General features: G+C 41.2%; 1 protein-coding gene across 2 annotated transcripts in view; it reads right to left on the bottom strand.

Moving 5' to 3' along the window:
• Positions 1-16,617, bottom strand: part of dpf1 (double PHD fingers 1) — a gene marked incomplete at both ends in the record, with an annotated part of 111,382 nt that overhangs the window by 60,363 nt on the left and 34,402 nt on the right. For both annotated transcript variants that reach the window (XM_084064459.1, XM_084064460.1), the window contains 2 exons: positions 1,188-1,295; positions 12,897-13,057. In XM_084064459.1, the coding sequence (XP_083920585.1) occupies positions 1,188-1,295; positions 12,897-13,057 (269 nt within the window). The remainder of the gene's footprint in view (positions 1-1,187; positions 1,296-12,896; positions 13,058-16,617) is intronic.

Below are 16,617 nucleotides of genomic sequence, written 5' to 3' on the forward strand. Positions count from 1 at the left end.
GGCACCGAGTGCCGCGCAACGAGCTTGTAGATCTGCTATTTTAGAAAAATTGTGAAAATGTGTGCAAATCTTTCAATATATATTGTTTTAAAGCGAACATTTTTAACTCAAATCTTTGCTTCTTGGGGGTCCGTGGAACAAAATATTTTGAGATGGGGGTCGGCGGTCAAATACATATAGTAATTTTGGGGGTCCTGGACATGAAAAAGTTTGAGCACCACTGATATAGAAACATACGTTACTAGTGTGAGTTTTGGACACTGACCAATCCTGCACCGTGATTGGCCAATAGTCTACAACGCAGTCTACAACCCTAACCCTTCCACAGTCAATGCAAATCTATACTTTTGCAAAGTCAGCCAATCACATTACAGCTAGCCTCGGAAACCCAGGCGGGGACATAGATTGGTGAAGCAATCGGAGGACGCGGCTGCTCCGGACGCCTGGGTTTGGATCCGCCCTTCGAGACCATGGATTGCTCTCGTTCTCTCAGTCTACATTACAGCTAGTGTCGTCACCGCTAGCTGTAATGTGATTGGCTGACTTTGCAAATTCAGGACTGTGATTGGCTAGCGAAACACATGACACATGTGCAGCCCTATGAATAGCAGTATGGACTTAAAAGAAGGTCATTTGTCCTTTTTTTAAGTGAGTCATGTTGTGATGACCACACACACCGCCCACTTCACACTGGGTGTGATTTTTTCAGAATACTGTTGGGATTTAGAAGACATTTGTAGAATCGGCTTCAGGTCTTAAAGGGTTAAGTTATTCTTGATTTCAACAAACTCAAGATGAATAGAAGCCATTAGTAAGATGTTCTGATGAACATTAGCATTTAAATTGAGCCACTGTCCTTGTCCTTTTTCAACACGCTGGTAAGCGCTATGAAGTACATCCTTTGGTTTGTTGAGTCATTTTAAGCCTCAGTGTGAGTTTGTGACAAGGCTCCCTAGACAAGTGGTTCTCAAAGTGGGTCCTTGAGGGAGTTCCAGGGCAGTCCCCAGATAAATGATGGATAGTTAGGAACCAAATGGACCCTTATGGGTCTGTAACTCTGAGAGTGTACAAATGTACATTCTCAGAGTTAAATTAACATTGATACGTATATATCGTCTATTTTCTACTCATTGATCTTTGCCCCAATCACTACTATGCTCTTTACAGTATGTGTTCCTGTTGCTTACCGATCTTGAACTCGATTGGTCCGAGCCGCGGGTCCTCTAGGATGTTTAGCCGTCTCTTCTTGCGCCAGCAGCGTGCGGGGTACGTGTACAACTGACCGGGAGCGTGGCCTAGAACACGCACACAATTACAACAAAAACATGCGAGGAAATGAGTCATCATACTGTCATCATAACTGATCAGAATAGGCTGGGTTTTATTTGTGGGAAAAGGCTTTTGATCAGATGCTTTGCTTTACATTGCTTTAAACCATTCCATCCGGGGAAGCATACGTGTCATTTTAGATTTTAGCTATAACCATTATTTTATACTTTGGCTATTGGCTAAAAATGTGGCTAAAAATAGCAGATATACAAGCTTATAGCACAGCTTGTAGATCTGCTATTTTTTGAAAAGTCATGTTTGCAAATCTTTTAAAATATATTTTTTAAAGCGAACATTTGTAACTCAAATCTTTGCTTCATACATATACATACACATCATTATGGGTGGTCCTTGACATGAAAAAGTTTGAGCACCACTGATATTACTGATATATAGTTTTTTAGAAGACATTTGTAGATGCGTTTTTTCAGACAAAACACACACGCACGCGCACACACACACACACACACACACACACACACACACACACACACACACACACACACACACACACACACACACACACACACACACACACACACACACACACACACACACACACACACACACACACATGCTGTGAAAGAGCATAATATGGTCTGTAGGGATGTCTGATACACTGCCAAAACATACCGATATGAGAGAGAGAGAGAGAGAGAGAGAGAGAGAAGCAAATTAATCCAAAGAAAGTAAGAAAGAAAGAGAACTCAAATAGACGGTAGAGGGCAAACATACAAAATGGCGAAATACATAACTGGAGAGAGAGAAGCGCACGCACACACACACACACACACACACACACACACACACACACACACACACACACACACGTCCATCCTCTTTCATCATGGTGTGATGTTCAGGCGACATCGTGGCAGCTATAGTTAGACTAGTTTTACCCCCTTTTTCTCCCCAATTTAGTCGTTATGCCAATTAATTCCTCCCCACACACATTTCTGTGTTGTCACTGCTGTCGTATCCTACTGACTCACCTACCAGTGAGGAGCCCCCACCAGGAGGACGTACAGTAGAGCCTTCGTCCTACTCCTCCCGCCCAACACTCCCCGCTGACAGGTGCCGCCCCAGCCCGTAGGAGTACATACAGCGACCAATATCACCCTCCCCGCCCCGGCTTCCCTCCCCCGAACATGGGCCAATTGTGTTCGCATAGACGCCCGACAAAGCCGGCTGCACCACAGTGGATTCGAACCCACAACTATTATTTTCTTAGCTTACTTATTGGCATCGGCATTGATAACATATGTGAGCGGGTCCAGTGCTTTAGGCATCAAGTAGGCATTTTTCATTTTTCATGTTATTACAGATTGTTGAAGTACAGAATATAAGCTTTCATATGATGTATCATTCATTGAAATTGGAACACATTTGAAGAAGATGTGACCATTTTAATCTTGTTATCTATAATAGTCCAAACTGAGATAATCCCTCCTAAAGAATTTCCACTTCTAGCACCTCTCAGCTCCAGGTAATGGGCGTGAACAATGGGTAATTTATTCAACCTAGCCACTCCTCTAATCACTCCCCCATTGACACCTTTCAGTCAGCTGTCCACCATATAGAAATTTGATGCAACACAATTACATTTTTTTAAAGGTATTTTTTACTTTACTGGAGTATTTCCAATACTTTAACTTCTACTCCACTACAGATCAGAGGAAAATATTGTACTTTTACTCCACTACAATCATTTTAAACTTGAGTTACTAGTTACTTTGCAGATATAAATTATTACATTATAAAACATACATTAACCACTTTAGCCCTATTTTATACATAGTCTATTTGAAAATAGCTGATCTACAAGCTCACAATGCGCATTGCGACGCGTTGTGAGCTTGTAGATCAGCTATTTTCAAACATTTTAGTACTTATACTTTAGGTACTTTAAGTACATTTTGATACCAAGACTTTAGTACTTTTACTTTGATTGAACTCAAGTAACATTTTGAGCACTTTTACTTGTAACAGAGTATTTTTATATTGTGGTATTGCTACCACCGAGTGCTTCTTCCACCACTAAATTTGACCCACTGGTAGTCGACTAACAGTCGAGGGTTACCTATTAATAATGAAGACACGACCAGCTAGGTCCTGGATTAACTCCAACCTGGTGTTTGCACTCTCCATTTACAACCCGTACATCTACATAAACGTTCAGATTTCAAATATAAAGTGCTTATCTCATGGCCACGGATGTTACCATTAACTTCGGGTGGGTGTAAGTACCCGTATCTTCCATATTGTTCAATAAAAAGCATTTTAATCTGATCGGCGGCCATTTTCTCATAGAGTTATAACGTATCAGGAGTGCAATACACCCCCCAACCATACGGCCGTGTAGTTGAAAAACAACGGAGACAATGGCCATCAATCGGATCAAAATGCTTTTTATTGAACAAAACGGAAGATACGGGTACTTATGAGGGCCCGTACATAATTATAACACCCGTGGCCATGAGATAAGCACTTTATGTTTTAAATCTGAACGTTTATGTTGATGTACGAGTTGTAAATGGAGAAATGCAAACACCAACTGTACGTTCAGCCATGACGCTTGACCGCGAGCTAACAATGCTAAGCTCCTAGCCTAGCTTGTTATTCCACCGTTGTTTTGTCCACATCTTCAGTGAAATACTTGAATACGAACGTCGAGCGGCCTGTTGTTTAGCTGGGGCTGCCCTCAGAGCTGCTGTGTTCGCCACAATGTTATTATTGATAATAGAACTACATTCTGTCCCGAAAAAGACTAACGCAATACTGTCCGTTTCGGCGCTTCCCACCGTGGTGAAGTTAGTTTCAGCCTCAGGTTGAATATTCACCCAGTGGCTATTACTCCAGTAAAGTAAAAAATACCTCAAAATTGTACTTAAGTACAATACTTGAGTAAATGTACTTAAGTTACGTTACACCATCACAGAGAGGAGTGATACTGATGGGCGGGGATTAGGCTTGTAACCGGAGAACAATGGGCCAACAACCAACCAAAACCACTCACATGCTAATGTTGTCCCTGCAAGTTAAAACCACTCTCCGCCCCCAAAAGACCGACAGAAACACACAGAAACACTCCTGTTTTTGTAATGTAATTTAAACCACTTAATGATTCTAAAACGCCTATCTTTTGGACTATAAACCTTCTTCAACATTCGAACTGTGTTAATATGAAAAAAAACGAAAATCACAAAAAAAAAAAAAAAAGTTTAAAAGCTATTTTCTAGTCTTTGTCAATGGGCGACATGATGCCCTAAACACCAGACCTGGTCACATATATGTCCGTAGTACACTTTTATATATCGGATCACATCAAATGTATCCGTTTTATGACCGGCGGTCAACTGCTCATCCACCGCTTTGTCATGGCCGGCGGAAATCATTGTTCCAGCACCTAAAAACAACTATTATATTATATATCCTACTATAATTCTAGTAACCTCTGTCTGTAGTGGTGACGCTGTCTGTAGTGGTGAAGCCGGTTCTCCTCACTACCCGGTTCTCCTCAGTGGCTGGAGCAATTGCTCTGATTTTGCACACAGCCATTGAACATTACCATCTGAACTTAACTGTTTAGCCCGTTTTTCAATTTCATCAAATCTCAGCTTCTTATTAGCGTTTATGTGTGAAAGAATGTCGCCTCCCGGGTTGCCAGATCATGTGCGCATATCCGCCCACGGATGCGTCGACCGGGTATGGTCTAGTTATATATTATTATAGACCTGTGACATTGACCTCTGCTTGGTGTTTGTGAAACCAGTATCCATTTATTTGTCAAGCTTGACGCTTGACCTGTTTCAGAGAGGATGTTGAGGACGCTGCATCATTTATTCCATCCTCCAACACCTAGAGGCCAATGCTACCTACGCACGTGTCCTGTTTATTGATTTTAGTTCTGCTTTTTAATCATATTATTCCAGCAAGGCTTGCATGTCAAAAACTCCTAGAGCTGAGAGAGTCAACAGGTCCATGTGTAATTGGGAGATTTAATTTTGGGGGCAAAAGAGTAGTTAAATTCAATAACAAGTTCTCCCAAAGTCAAGGGATGCGTTCCCTGTCCTGCATTCATTGTAGACTAGTAGCGACCAGTGGTGTAAAGTAACTAATTACATCAAGTACTGTACTTAAGTACAATGTTGAGGTATTTTTTACTTTAATAGAGTATTTCCAATTATTTTACTTCAACTCCACTGCATCTCAGAGGCAAATATTGCCCTTTTTACTACAATCATTTTAAAGGTTTAGTAACTAGTTACTTTATAGATGTGGATTATTATTACAAAACACACATTAACCACTTCAGCCTCATATATATATATAATTTATATATATGTATACTATACTTAGGCTATTTGAAAATAGCTGAACTAATAGCTGTTCATCGCGACCCGCTGTGAGCTTGTAGATATGCTATTTTCAAAAGACTTATATTTTCAAAACTTTAAATGGGACATTCTGCACAATGAGTATGTTTACTTTTAGTACTTTAAGTACCTCTTTGATGCCAATACTTTTGTACTTACTTACTCAAGTACATTTTGATTACCGAACATTTGCTTGTAACAGATTATTTCTACAATGTGGTATTGATACTTTTACTTAAGTAAAAATGTTTAGTACTTCTTCCATCACTGTTAGCGACTTCTGTCACAAATTGACCTTGGTCTGTGTGTGTGTGGGTGTGTGTGTGTGTGTGTGTCAAGATGGAGCCAGTGTGACCACACTGCACTTCATCCACCTGCAATCAAGCCAGGGTCACTCCTAGCTTACTATTGGCTCCAGCGTGCTTATGGATACCGTCACTTTTGTAGGGACACCTGCTGTGTTTGGCCAGTAGTCGCTGTGATTGACAGTTCTCGTTTTTGCAACTCTGCCTAAACCTAAGCTTAACCCTAACCATAAGCTCAGTAAAACTATGCCTGCCAGGGAGCCAATCAGACACAGGTAAGGCGGGTCTATCCCATAACGTTGGTGGAATTCATAATAACGCGTCACTCCAGTCTTGCTACCAGATTGTCTTATTGTTGTTGTTTATTCCAAGCTCTCAAGCCTAGTTCCAGTCAATAGTTTTGACTGTATCTGACCTTTGCTTTGTTTTTTAGACAACAGAGACTTTTTTTTTTGCCAAGCCCTTGGCTGTACCTCTGCCTTCTCTGACTGCCCTTTTGGATATTTGACCTTTTGCCTGGCCACAGTTTCGAATTTTGCCTGCTCCTTCCCTGTTTAGCTTTTTGGACATTAGAAACCATGTTTCAGTGTCTTTGGTGTCTGCGCCTGAGCCCTTTTCACGAGTGCCTGACAGTATTTCTCAATATGATTCAGTTAAAATCTTCATATTTTCAGATGACAGCACTGAGACGTGTCTGATCTCCTGTAATGATGAAACAGATTACAGAGCAGAAGTCTCCTCACTAGTTGAGTGGTGTGTTCCTAACAATTCGACCTTAAATACCTCCAAAACAAAGGAGATGGTTTTGGAGTTCCAGAAAAAGAAAAATGGTCATCAATGATCATGGCTGTCGTGAGAGTGGAAAGCCTCAAATTGCTGGGAAGTGGGAACCACCATTTATTTGTCTCTTCAATGGATGTATGTATAATAATTTACACACACATTTGCACTCAATGGACCACAATGGAAATAAGCTTTTAAGACTTTCTGTGGAAACCTAGTGGAAACCTCATATGTCCATAACTTGTCGCTTCGTGCCACGTTTTGAGCTTGTGGATCTGCTACTTTTGCTAATTTTGTGTGATGCTGTACGCTGTAGTATAATCAAGAAGGGCATTCATTTACGAAAAAACACAATATAGAGATGAGAGGTTTCTGCCCGACAGCAATGATTTATTCATGCATTTCTGTCAATAAAAACATCAATCAATCAATCAATCAATCGATCAATCGATCAATCAAAAGCCAAATTGTGCAGAAAGCCCATCAACAATATTTTTTTCTGCTTAGGATATAAAAGGAAGGGATGTGTGACTTTTACAGAACTGTGATAGAGAGTGTTCTCACCTTCTCTATCACAGTGTGGTATGGAGAGCTGTCAAATATCATAATGTATTGTAGAAGAGTTATAAGTGATGGTAACTTATAAAGGTTAGATATAAGCAGCCATATAATTTCTTCCTCAACAGAAAGGCGCTAAGTAGGGTAGAGAAAGCAGCGTCAAAACTCACTGGTCGGGATTTGCCTAGCATCTGTGATATTTATAACACCTGCATCCTAAGGATGGCTCTGACAAGAATCAGGAACCAGCTCTCATCCAGCCAATGCACTGTTTGTCCTTCCTTCAGGAAAAAAAGGTTAGGATGTATTTAAAACACAATCTGGTGTCCATGACAACGCGTATCATCGCTGTTGGGCAGAAACCTTGTATCTCTGTGTCTCGACTCTTTTGTGTTTTCTGTGTAATTTAACCACTTAAACCCCATATGGTTGACGGGAGTCCCTCTGGGCTCTATACTAGTGAATTTTCTGTTTTCTGTTATTGTGGGGAAAGCTTTCGCCGAATAAAGGAAACACAGGGGAGACTGGCAGGAGCCCAAAAATAGGTTGATATCCCAGGTTTATCGACCGGCCTTCGCCTGATATCCTGTCTAATCTTTGTAAATTAAGTTGGGAGGACATGAGGGCCAGGATTAAATTCCAACAGGATGTAAAGAGACTGCATCATCCTTTGTGGGTCAGAAACATGGCTGACACCCCCCTGGTACCAGACCAAGAGATAAGCACTGTTTTCTAGTTTTCCACATGGACAGAACAGAGCAGTCCCAAAACACCATGGGAGTTGTGTTTTATGGTAAAATAATAAAATAAAAAAACTTTTCTGGATCAGGGCCCATTTTACAATCTCAAAAACGTTCGCGGCCCACCCATCGGACCAGTCAAGTCGTCCAAATATATATTTTTATAGGGAACATTTTTAACTCAAATCTTTGCTCCAGGGGGGGTCTCTGGAACAACATATTTTGAGATGGGGGTCAGCGGCCAAATACATATAATTGTTGGGGTCCTTGACATGAAAAAGCTTTGTTCCAGGGACCCCCAGAAGCAAAGATTTGAGTTAAAAATGTAGTGTAAAAAAAATAAATATATATATATATATATATATATATATATATATATATGTATATATATCTAACTATATAAATGGCGAGCAACTTCCGCACCCTGGGTGCGACACCCCACAGCTCTGTTATCGAATAAACAACGCACCGCCAGACCACATGTCGGCAACTGACTCGCCACGGCGGCCGCGCTGAATTTACGCCTCGCGTAGGGGACATCTCACTGCTCACTACAGCTTTTCCACCGCGCAACATAATTAATTCTACTCACCAAATGTCGGACAAAACGGAAGGGGAGGCAGCTTCGTACCGTTTACCCTGCGCACGACCTCATCACCACAACAGCTGCCAGCCGCTGCGGGGGTTTTTTCCTTTTTTTCAAAACTTTTTTTTTGGTCACCATTTTCTCCAGGCACCATTTCTGGTGTAACGTGCGGCAGCATGCGCTGCCTTGCGCCGCCATTGCACTCTGCCCATCTCCTCCACACCAACACACACGCAGCTCCTTTGCTTCAACCCCCCCCCCCCCCCCCCTTCTTACGTACCTCCTTTGTTCCACCCAGGCCGTTACTTTCACTTCACTCATGTCTCGATCACACTATGTCCGTCCTTCACGTGCCATGTTCATCCCAAACACAAAAACAAACAAGTCGGGTTGCCAAGTCGTTGGCATGCCAGGTTCTCTAAAAACAAGCGCCAGAAACAAGCAACCACCTTCATGAAAAAAAAAAATACACCGAAGGGGTCCGCCATGTTCCAGGGGGGTCCCCGCGCGGCCCAACACTCCACAGGGGGGCCGTCGACCAGCAGGGGGTCCGCGGGGGTCCCCCTCAAACATCAAAAATATATTTTTTTCAAATTTTTTTTTTTTTTTTTTTTACTTTTCCACAGTTTTACTCCAGCAATTTGAGTACCCCAATATACACGCGGCCACGCTGGGCCCCGTGCGCGGCTGGGGTTGAGGGGGGCGTAGCCCCCCGAAACTCTAGTATATATATATTCAAAGATTTGCACACATTTTCACGCTATATATTTTTTTGCAGATCTACAAGCTCGTAGCAAGGCACTCGGTGCCACGCTATGAGCTTGTATATCTGCTATTTTTGAATAGCCAAAGTATAAAATAATATTGCTAAAGATCTAAAATGACACAGCATGCGTTCCCGGATTGAATGGTTTTACGTGGTTAAAAACCCTCTAGTGCTCCTGCTCTCCTGACACTGGGCTGGAACCATCTGATCGTCTTGTGTCGTCCGTTGTACCTCTTCCTCCAGGGGGTTTCCTCAGTAATCTCTACACAGCTGCCTGTGTGGTGTGTGTACATTCCACCACACGCAGACAACTAAAGGGCTTCTGCCAGTGTTACACTGTGAGATAAGTGGACTAACAGGTCAAGCATTCTCACATACAAGAACTGATCTCATCGCGGCAGGGGGACTTTCACAAGGCTTCTTAGAAAAGACCTTTACCAACACATTAAAGTATATCCCTCTAGCTATAACATCGGATCCCTTCTACACTCTGTTCATTTTCCTGATTTAAAGTCTCTGTCGGGGTGGAAACCACAAAACTGTTACTTTTCCGGATTCAAATTGTAAAGTGCAAAAGCACTTTTGATGCTTTTGTGTGTGACGCTCTAGTACAGGGGTCTTCAACAGAGGGTCCGGGAACCCTAGGGGGTCCTCAGAGTTACTAAAGGTGGTCCGCCACGCGTTGAATGATCAGTTGCATGCAGATGTCGACCGGATCTGTGTTCCAAATCAGCTCTGAAAACACTGTCAGCGAATTGAGTTCAGCTCTGATTTAGTTATTTTCAGTTCACCCAAGTTGTCATGCGTATTGTAACACAATTAAATACTGTAAGGCTTAGCACAACACAATACAACATAACACAACATAACAACATAAAACAGAGGGCACACCATATCAAAACCAACATAAAAACAGCAGATAAACATCGTCTCTGTCGGGTGGAAACCTCATATGTCCAAAACGGCTACTTTTCACTTTTCAAATTCAAAAGCAGCTAAAGAAGCAGATCTACAAGCTCAAAACGCGTCGCTTCACGTCGCGTTTCGAGCTTGCAGATCTGCTACTTTTGATGCTTTAGTGTGACGCTGTGGTATGATCAAGTAGGGCTTTCATTTACGAAAAAAAACACAAAAACTTAAAATATGCAGATGCAGAGGTTTCTGTCTGACAGCGACAAAATAAACTGTACTGGTTTAAGTGGAGTTTAAGTGGTTATACTGATTTTAACCCCTAGGGGTCCTCCGGACGGACCCCACTTTGGGAATCACAGGTGTAAAATGGTCTGAAGTTGTGGAGGTTCTGTGCTAGTGGTTTTTGCTGCTGTCTTTGGTTCCTCTCCTTCGTAGCAGCAGTGGTGGAAAGTAACTAAGTACATTTACTTAAGTACTGTACTTAAGTAAACAATGGAGGTATTTGTACATTACTTGAGTTTCTCCAATTTCCAATACTTTTACGTGTACTCCACTACTTCTCAGAGGCAAATATTGTACTTTTACTCCCCTACAATTATTTGAAAACTTTAGTTACTAGTTACTTTCAAGATTTTGATTATTATTACAAAGAATACACAAACCACTTCAGCCCTACACTGTACATTTCAGCCATTTGAAAATAGCCGATCTACAAGCTCACAATGTGTCGCGATGCCACACATTGTGAGCTTGTAGATCGGCTATTTTCAAAAGATTTTTATACATTTGAAAACTTGAAATGGGACATTCTGCATAATGAGTACTTTTACCTTTGTTACTTTAAGTACATTTTGATGTCAATAATACCTTTGTACTTTTACTCAAGTCCATTTTGAATTCCGGACTTTTACTCGTAACAACGTATGTCTATATTGCACTAGTATTGATACTTTTACTTAAGTAATACATGTGAGTACTTCTTCCACCACTGCAGTGCATAGCAGTCTGCGGTCCTGAGCACAGTGAGCAGTCAGGTTGCCAAACCACACACTGTCATTGTACCGCCTGTCAGAACACTGTCAATGGTACAGCAACACGTTCACAAGAGCTTTGCTACTCGTACCAAACATCCTGACACGCCTCAGAAAGTACAGTCTCTGCTGTTGGTGTTGATCAGTGGTGGACAGTAACTAGTAAATACAGTATCGTTGCTCTCGGGGCAGAAACCTCTTATCTCCGTATTCTAACTGTTTGTGTTTTTTCGTAAATTAACGCCCTACTTGATCATACTACAGCGTCGCACAAAAGCATTTGCGTCTGGTTTTTATTTGCTGTCGAAATTGTTAGTATATTTAGTCATAGTTTTAGTCATAATAGTTTTGGTTTTGTTTTCGTCCGTGAAAAAAGGTAGTCGATGATCGTGCTCTGAGCATCATATGCACAAGCTCACAACGAGTCGCAGCGCAACGCGTTGTTTCGGTATGCAGCGAAGTATAAATCAGCCATTACAACGTCATTACGGCCCGTCAAAATTCATTTTAGTCAACCAAATAAACTGTAGATTTTTTGGTTGACTTAAATCGAATGATATTTAGTCAACTAAAACTAGACTAAAACTAAAACATTTCAGATGGATAAAATATGACTAAAACTAAAACTAAATTGGCTTTCAAAATGAACACTGGAACCACTGAATTAAACTAATACTGTATTTACCATGTTTCCTACCAGAATGAAACCTACATAGTAACAACTGAGCTTCATGCATTTACCACTCTAACCCTATGTTAGATTTTCAGAAATATATATATATGAAGAATTATATGCAACTAACGCCACAGCATTTTGACGTCATCTGCTAGCCTTGAACATTTAAAAAATCACACCCTGTGTGAAGAGAGTGGTGCCTTTGATGAGCCCCGTATTGATGTTGTCATCAATGTTTGTTTATTGGACATACATACATACATACGGACGGACACACGGACAAAGTCAGATATAGGAGTGGTTGGCACCACTCAAAAATCACACCGTGTGAAGAGAGTGGTGCCTTTGATGAGCCCCATATTGATGTTGTCATCAATGTTTGTTTATTGGACATACATACGGACGGACACACAGACAAAGTCAGATATAGGAGTGGTTGGCACCACTCAAAAATATATTTTCTTTCTAACTATAATGGCATACCCAAGATAGGGACGTCATGGATGACGCAGTCCGCAGAAAGAGAAAAGAGTAAAACATAGAACAAGACAAAGAAGACTAGAGTAGAACAACACATACTCAGTCACACTGTCTGTCAGTCACAACAGGAGGGAGTTGTGAGGGAGTTTAGAAACTAAACACACACACGCACGCACGCACGCACGCACGCACGCACGCACGCACGCACGCACGCACACACACACACACACACACACACACACACACACACACACACACACACACACACACACACACACACACACACACACACACACACACACACACACACACACACACACACACACACACACACACACACACATGCACGCGCACCTGGACCTCTGTGGTTCTTCTCCATCCAGATGTAGCAGTTGCTCTGTGCCACGCCGGTCTGTGAGTCCAGGAAGGGCAGACGCATGGAGCGCTCGGCACACAGGCGAGCATTATAACTACGACAGTGTTCTATAGCCTCCTTGTAGAACTCCTCGCCCAGGCTATACCATGGAGAGAGAGAGAGAGAGAGAGAGAGAGAGAGACTTAGACCATTTCAATTACAATTTAGGCATTTAGCAGACGGTCTTAACCCATTGAGACCGGGAACGCACCTGTGTCATTTTCAGATTTCTTTGGCTATTCAAAAATAGGAGATATACAAGCTTGTAGATCTGCTATTTTTCAGAAATCGTGAAAATCTGTGCAAATCTTTGAATATATATATATATTTTTTTTTTAAGCAAACATTTTTAACTCAAATCTTTGCTTCTGGGGGGTCCTTGGAACAACATATTTTGAGATGGGGGTCTGTGGCCAAATACATATAATTTTGGGGGTCCTTGACACGAAAAAGTTTGAGAACCACTGATTATAGCAACGTTAGGATTCAGATAGCCTCGATCTCCAGGCTTTTATTTTCCTTCGCGTTTTGCTCAAAAATAAGAGCCTGGAACAGCCTGTTGACGTTCCTGGCATAGGAAGTGTTTCATTTCCCCAACCAACCAGAGTGCAGTGGGCGTCGCTCCAAATGCTGTGACGTCAGGGCTGTCAATGCTGCACACTGGGGGAGGAGGAGGGGCAAGGGGCGGGGGCTGACGGACAGATCGGTGAACCAATGGGATCTCACGGAATCTTTCTCCGGAGATTTTGAACCCGCCCCTCTAGACCAGATAGCAGACGCGCTATAGTATAGGGCAGCCTAGGATTTAGATTACATTTGTAGAATCGCCCAGAAGCAAAGATTTGAGTTATAAATGTTCGCTTTAAAAAGTATATTCAGAGATTTGCACACATCATGACGATTTTTCAAAAAATAGCCAGTGTTGGGGAGCATTAAGCTACATATAGCTGAGCTATGTAGCTTAGCTTCATTTTGCTGTAGCTTGCGGTAGTTGAGCTACATTCAAATTTGTGTACCTCGTCAAATAATTAAGTACTTTTTGGGTAATTTTTTGTAGCTTAGCTACTCAATTTACAAGCTACAATTTTAGGCAATAACATGAAATGAATATATTCATTTTTGATTTAACATTGGTTGCTGTGTTCTTGTACCAGAACAGAACCCCCTTTGAAATTGTCACTCATCATTATGATATTGAATTATCCACACTGTTCATATTCACAGGCACTCTAATGAAGATGCCTGCTGTCCATTGTTGTATGCTGATGTATAAAATAGGTTTAAAGTGGTTAGGTTAAACATATTGTGATGCTATTAAGCAATTTTGCTAGGGACCCCCTGGAACCCCCTCAAGGACCCCTGGGGGTCCCCAGACCCCACCCAGAAACGTCACTGCAGAGAACCATTAAAAAAAATGTCTTCCATGCCAATGAATGACCTGATTTTGACTTAACATGATAAGAGCTGGGTTTCCCAAATGCCCTTTGACATTAACACTCTAATAAAGACATTGCCAGACAGGTATTCAAACCTTGTTAAATCAGGTTCCGAACAGTGGCGGATACGTGCTTTATGACTGGGCCTGGAAAAATCTGTCTGAGCCCGAGTTTTTTAAGCTTATGAGTAATGACCGGTGGATGATGTCAACATGACAATTCTTCTCACCGTCTGTGATTGTCTTTAACGCTTTGAAAAGTTCAAAGCCATCACTTTGACTTAGAAAGTTGAGAAAGCGATGTAGAAAGTAGACAAAAGTGCAGAGATGGTCATGGAAATAATAACAATAATACACTTGACTTTTAAAGTGATTTTAGAGAATGGGTTACAAAGTGCTCCATCTATTCTACGCCTTCCCTCTCAGCTTTCCTACTTACTATATATTAAAATAAAATAAAGTTCACAGGGACTTCAAAGACTAACCACTCTCCTTCTTTAAAAACACAGCATGTGTTCTCCATCGTGTGTTCTGGACTAGTATGCATTAGTATTTTATTTATGGTAATATTATTGACCACTCATTTATGTCCCTGGCAAAAATACAGTTTGAGGAAAATGTCCATCACAAGCCCAAGGGTTGATGAGGGGTCATCTTTAAGAACACAGATGTTTGCTAAAGAAAATGTCAACCTTTTTAAAATAAAACTCAGTTGAGAGGCATATTTCTGCTGGCAAGAGACCTTTTTGTAGGATATTATATTTTGTTTCATGTACATTCTCAATTTAACGCTGGGGGGGGGGGGGGGAGCTGAGATACTTTTTCTATGTAGCTGTAGCTTTACAAGCTACATTCCTCCAGGGGTAGAAATGTAGCTTAATCAAGCTACTGCCATGGTGAACTACTTGTAGTTTTACAAGCTACGCTTTCAAAGTAGCTTCCCCAACACTGAAAATAGCAGATCTACAAGCAAAAATAGCAGATCTACAAGCTCATATAGATCTGCTATTTTTGAATAGCCAAAGAAATCTAAAATGACACGGATGCGTCCCCGGTCTTAAAGGGTTAATCCAGAGAGCACAGTAAGCAAGATAAACACGAGGCAATACACTAAACGCATAGAAATAGTCATCTAGGTGAGAGGTTACCTATGATCTAGGATCATAGGTAAACCAAGAACCTATCATCATCATTATAGATCAGTGGCTCTCAACCTTTTCAGGCCGTGACCTGAAAAGGAGAGAGAGAGAGAGAGAGAGAGAGAGAGAGAGAGAGAGAGAGAGAGAGAGAGAGAGAGAGAGAGAGAGAGAGAGAGAGCATTAAAACTATGACAGTGTTCTATTAGCCTCCTTGTAGAGTGAGAGAGAGACATAGACACAGAGCGAGAGAGAGCTGCAGTTATGGAGTGGTGGAGACAAGAGCTCCCCTTCTTGACTGCATGAGACAAATATGAACACCTGAGAGAAGAATAGTACCCCCAAATTCACAAAAATAACAAAAACCAAGATACAGTTTGACTCTATCCAGGCAACCCCCTACTTATAATAGGTGAGAAAGCCGAATGTTCAAGGTTGGCAGCAAAATATGTATAGCAGCCTGCCATAAAATGAGGGACAGAGTGTCGCGCTATGAGCTTGTAGATCTGCTATTTTTGAAAAACAGAACATTTGTGCAAATATTTGAATATATATATATATTATATTATTTTTAAGCTAACATTTTTAACTCAAATCTTTGCTTCTGGGGATTCTACGAATGTCTTCTAAATCCAAACAGTTTTTTTCTTTTTATACTTATGTCGCTATAATATCAGTGGTTCTCAAACTTTTTCATGTCAAGGACCCTGTCAAGGATCATGTATTTGGCCGCGGACCCCCATCTCAAAATATGTTGTTCCAGGGACCCCCAGAAGCAAAGATTTAAGTTACAAATGTTTGCTTTAAAATATTATAGCCTATATTCAAAGATTTGCTCACATTTTCATGATTTAAAAAAAATGGCAGATCTACAAGCTCATAGCGCGGCACACAGTGCCACGCTATGAGCTTGTAGATCTACTATTTTTGAATAGCCAAAGTATAAAATAATGCTTTTTTTTTTTGCTCAAATCTAAAATGACACAGGTCTAAATGGGTTAACTAATGTAATTTTGTTTATGTTTTTCCTTGTCTTGTTTGTATTATTTGTTCTGATTCTGAATATGTATTATTATCTTGTATCATACT

This window comes from Gymnoscopelus microlampas (assembly GCF_963454915.1).
Source record: "Gymnoscopelus microlampas genome assembly, chromosome: 8".
In the NCBI taxonomy this organism is placed as follows: Eukaryota; Metazoa; Chordata; class Actinopteri; order Myctophiformes; family Myctophidae; genus Gymnoscopelus; species Gymnoscopelus microlampas.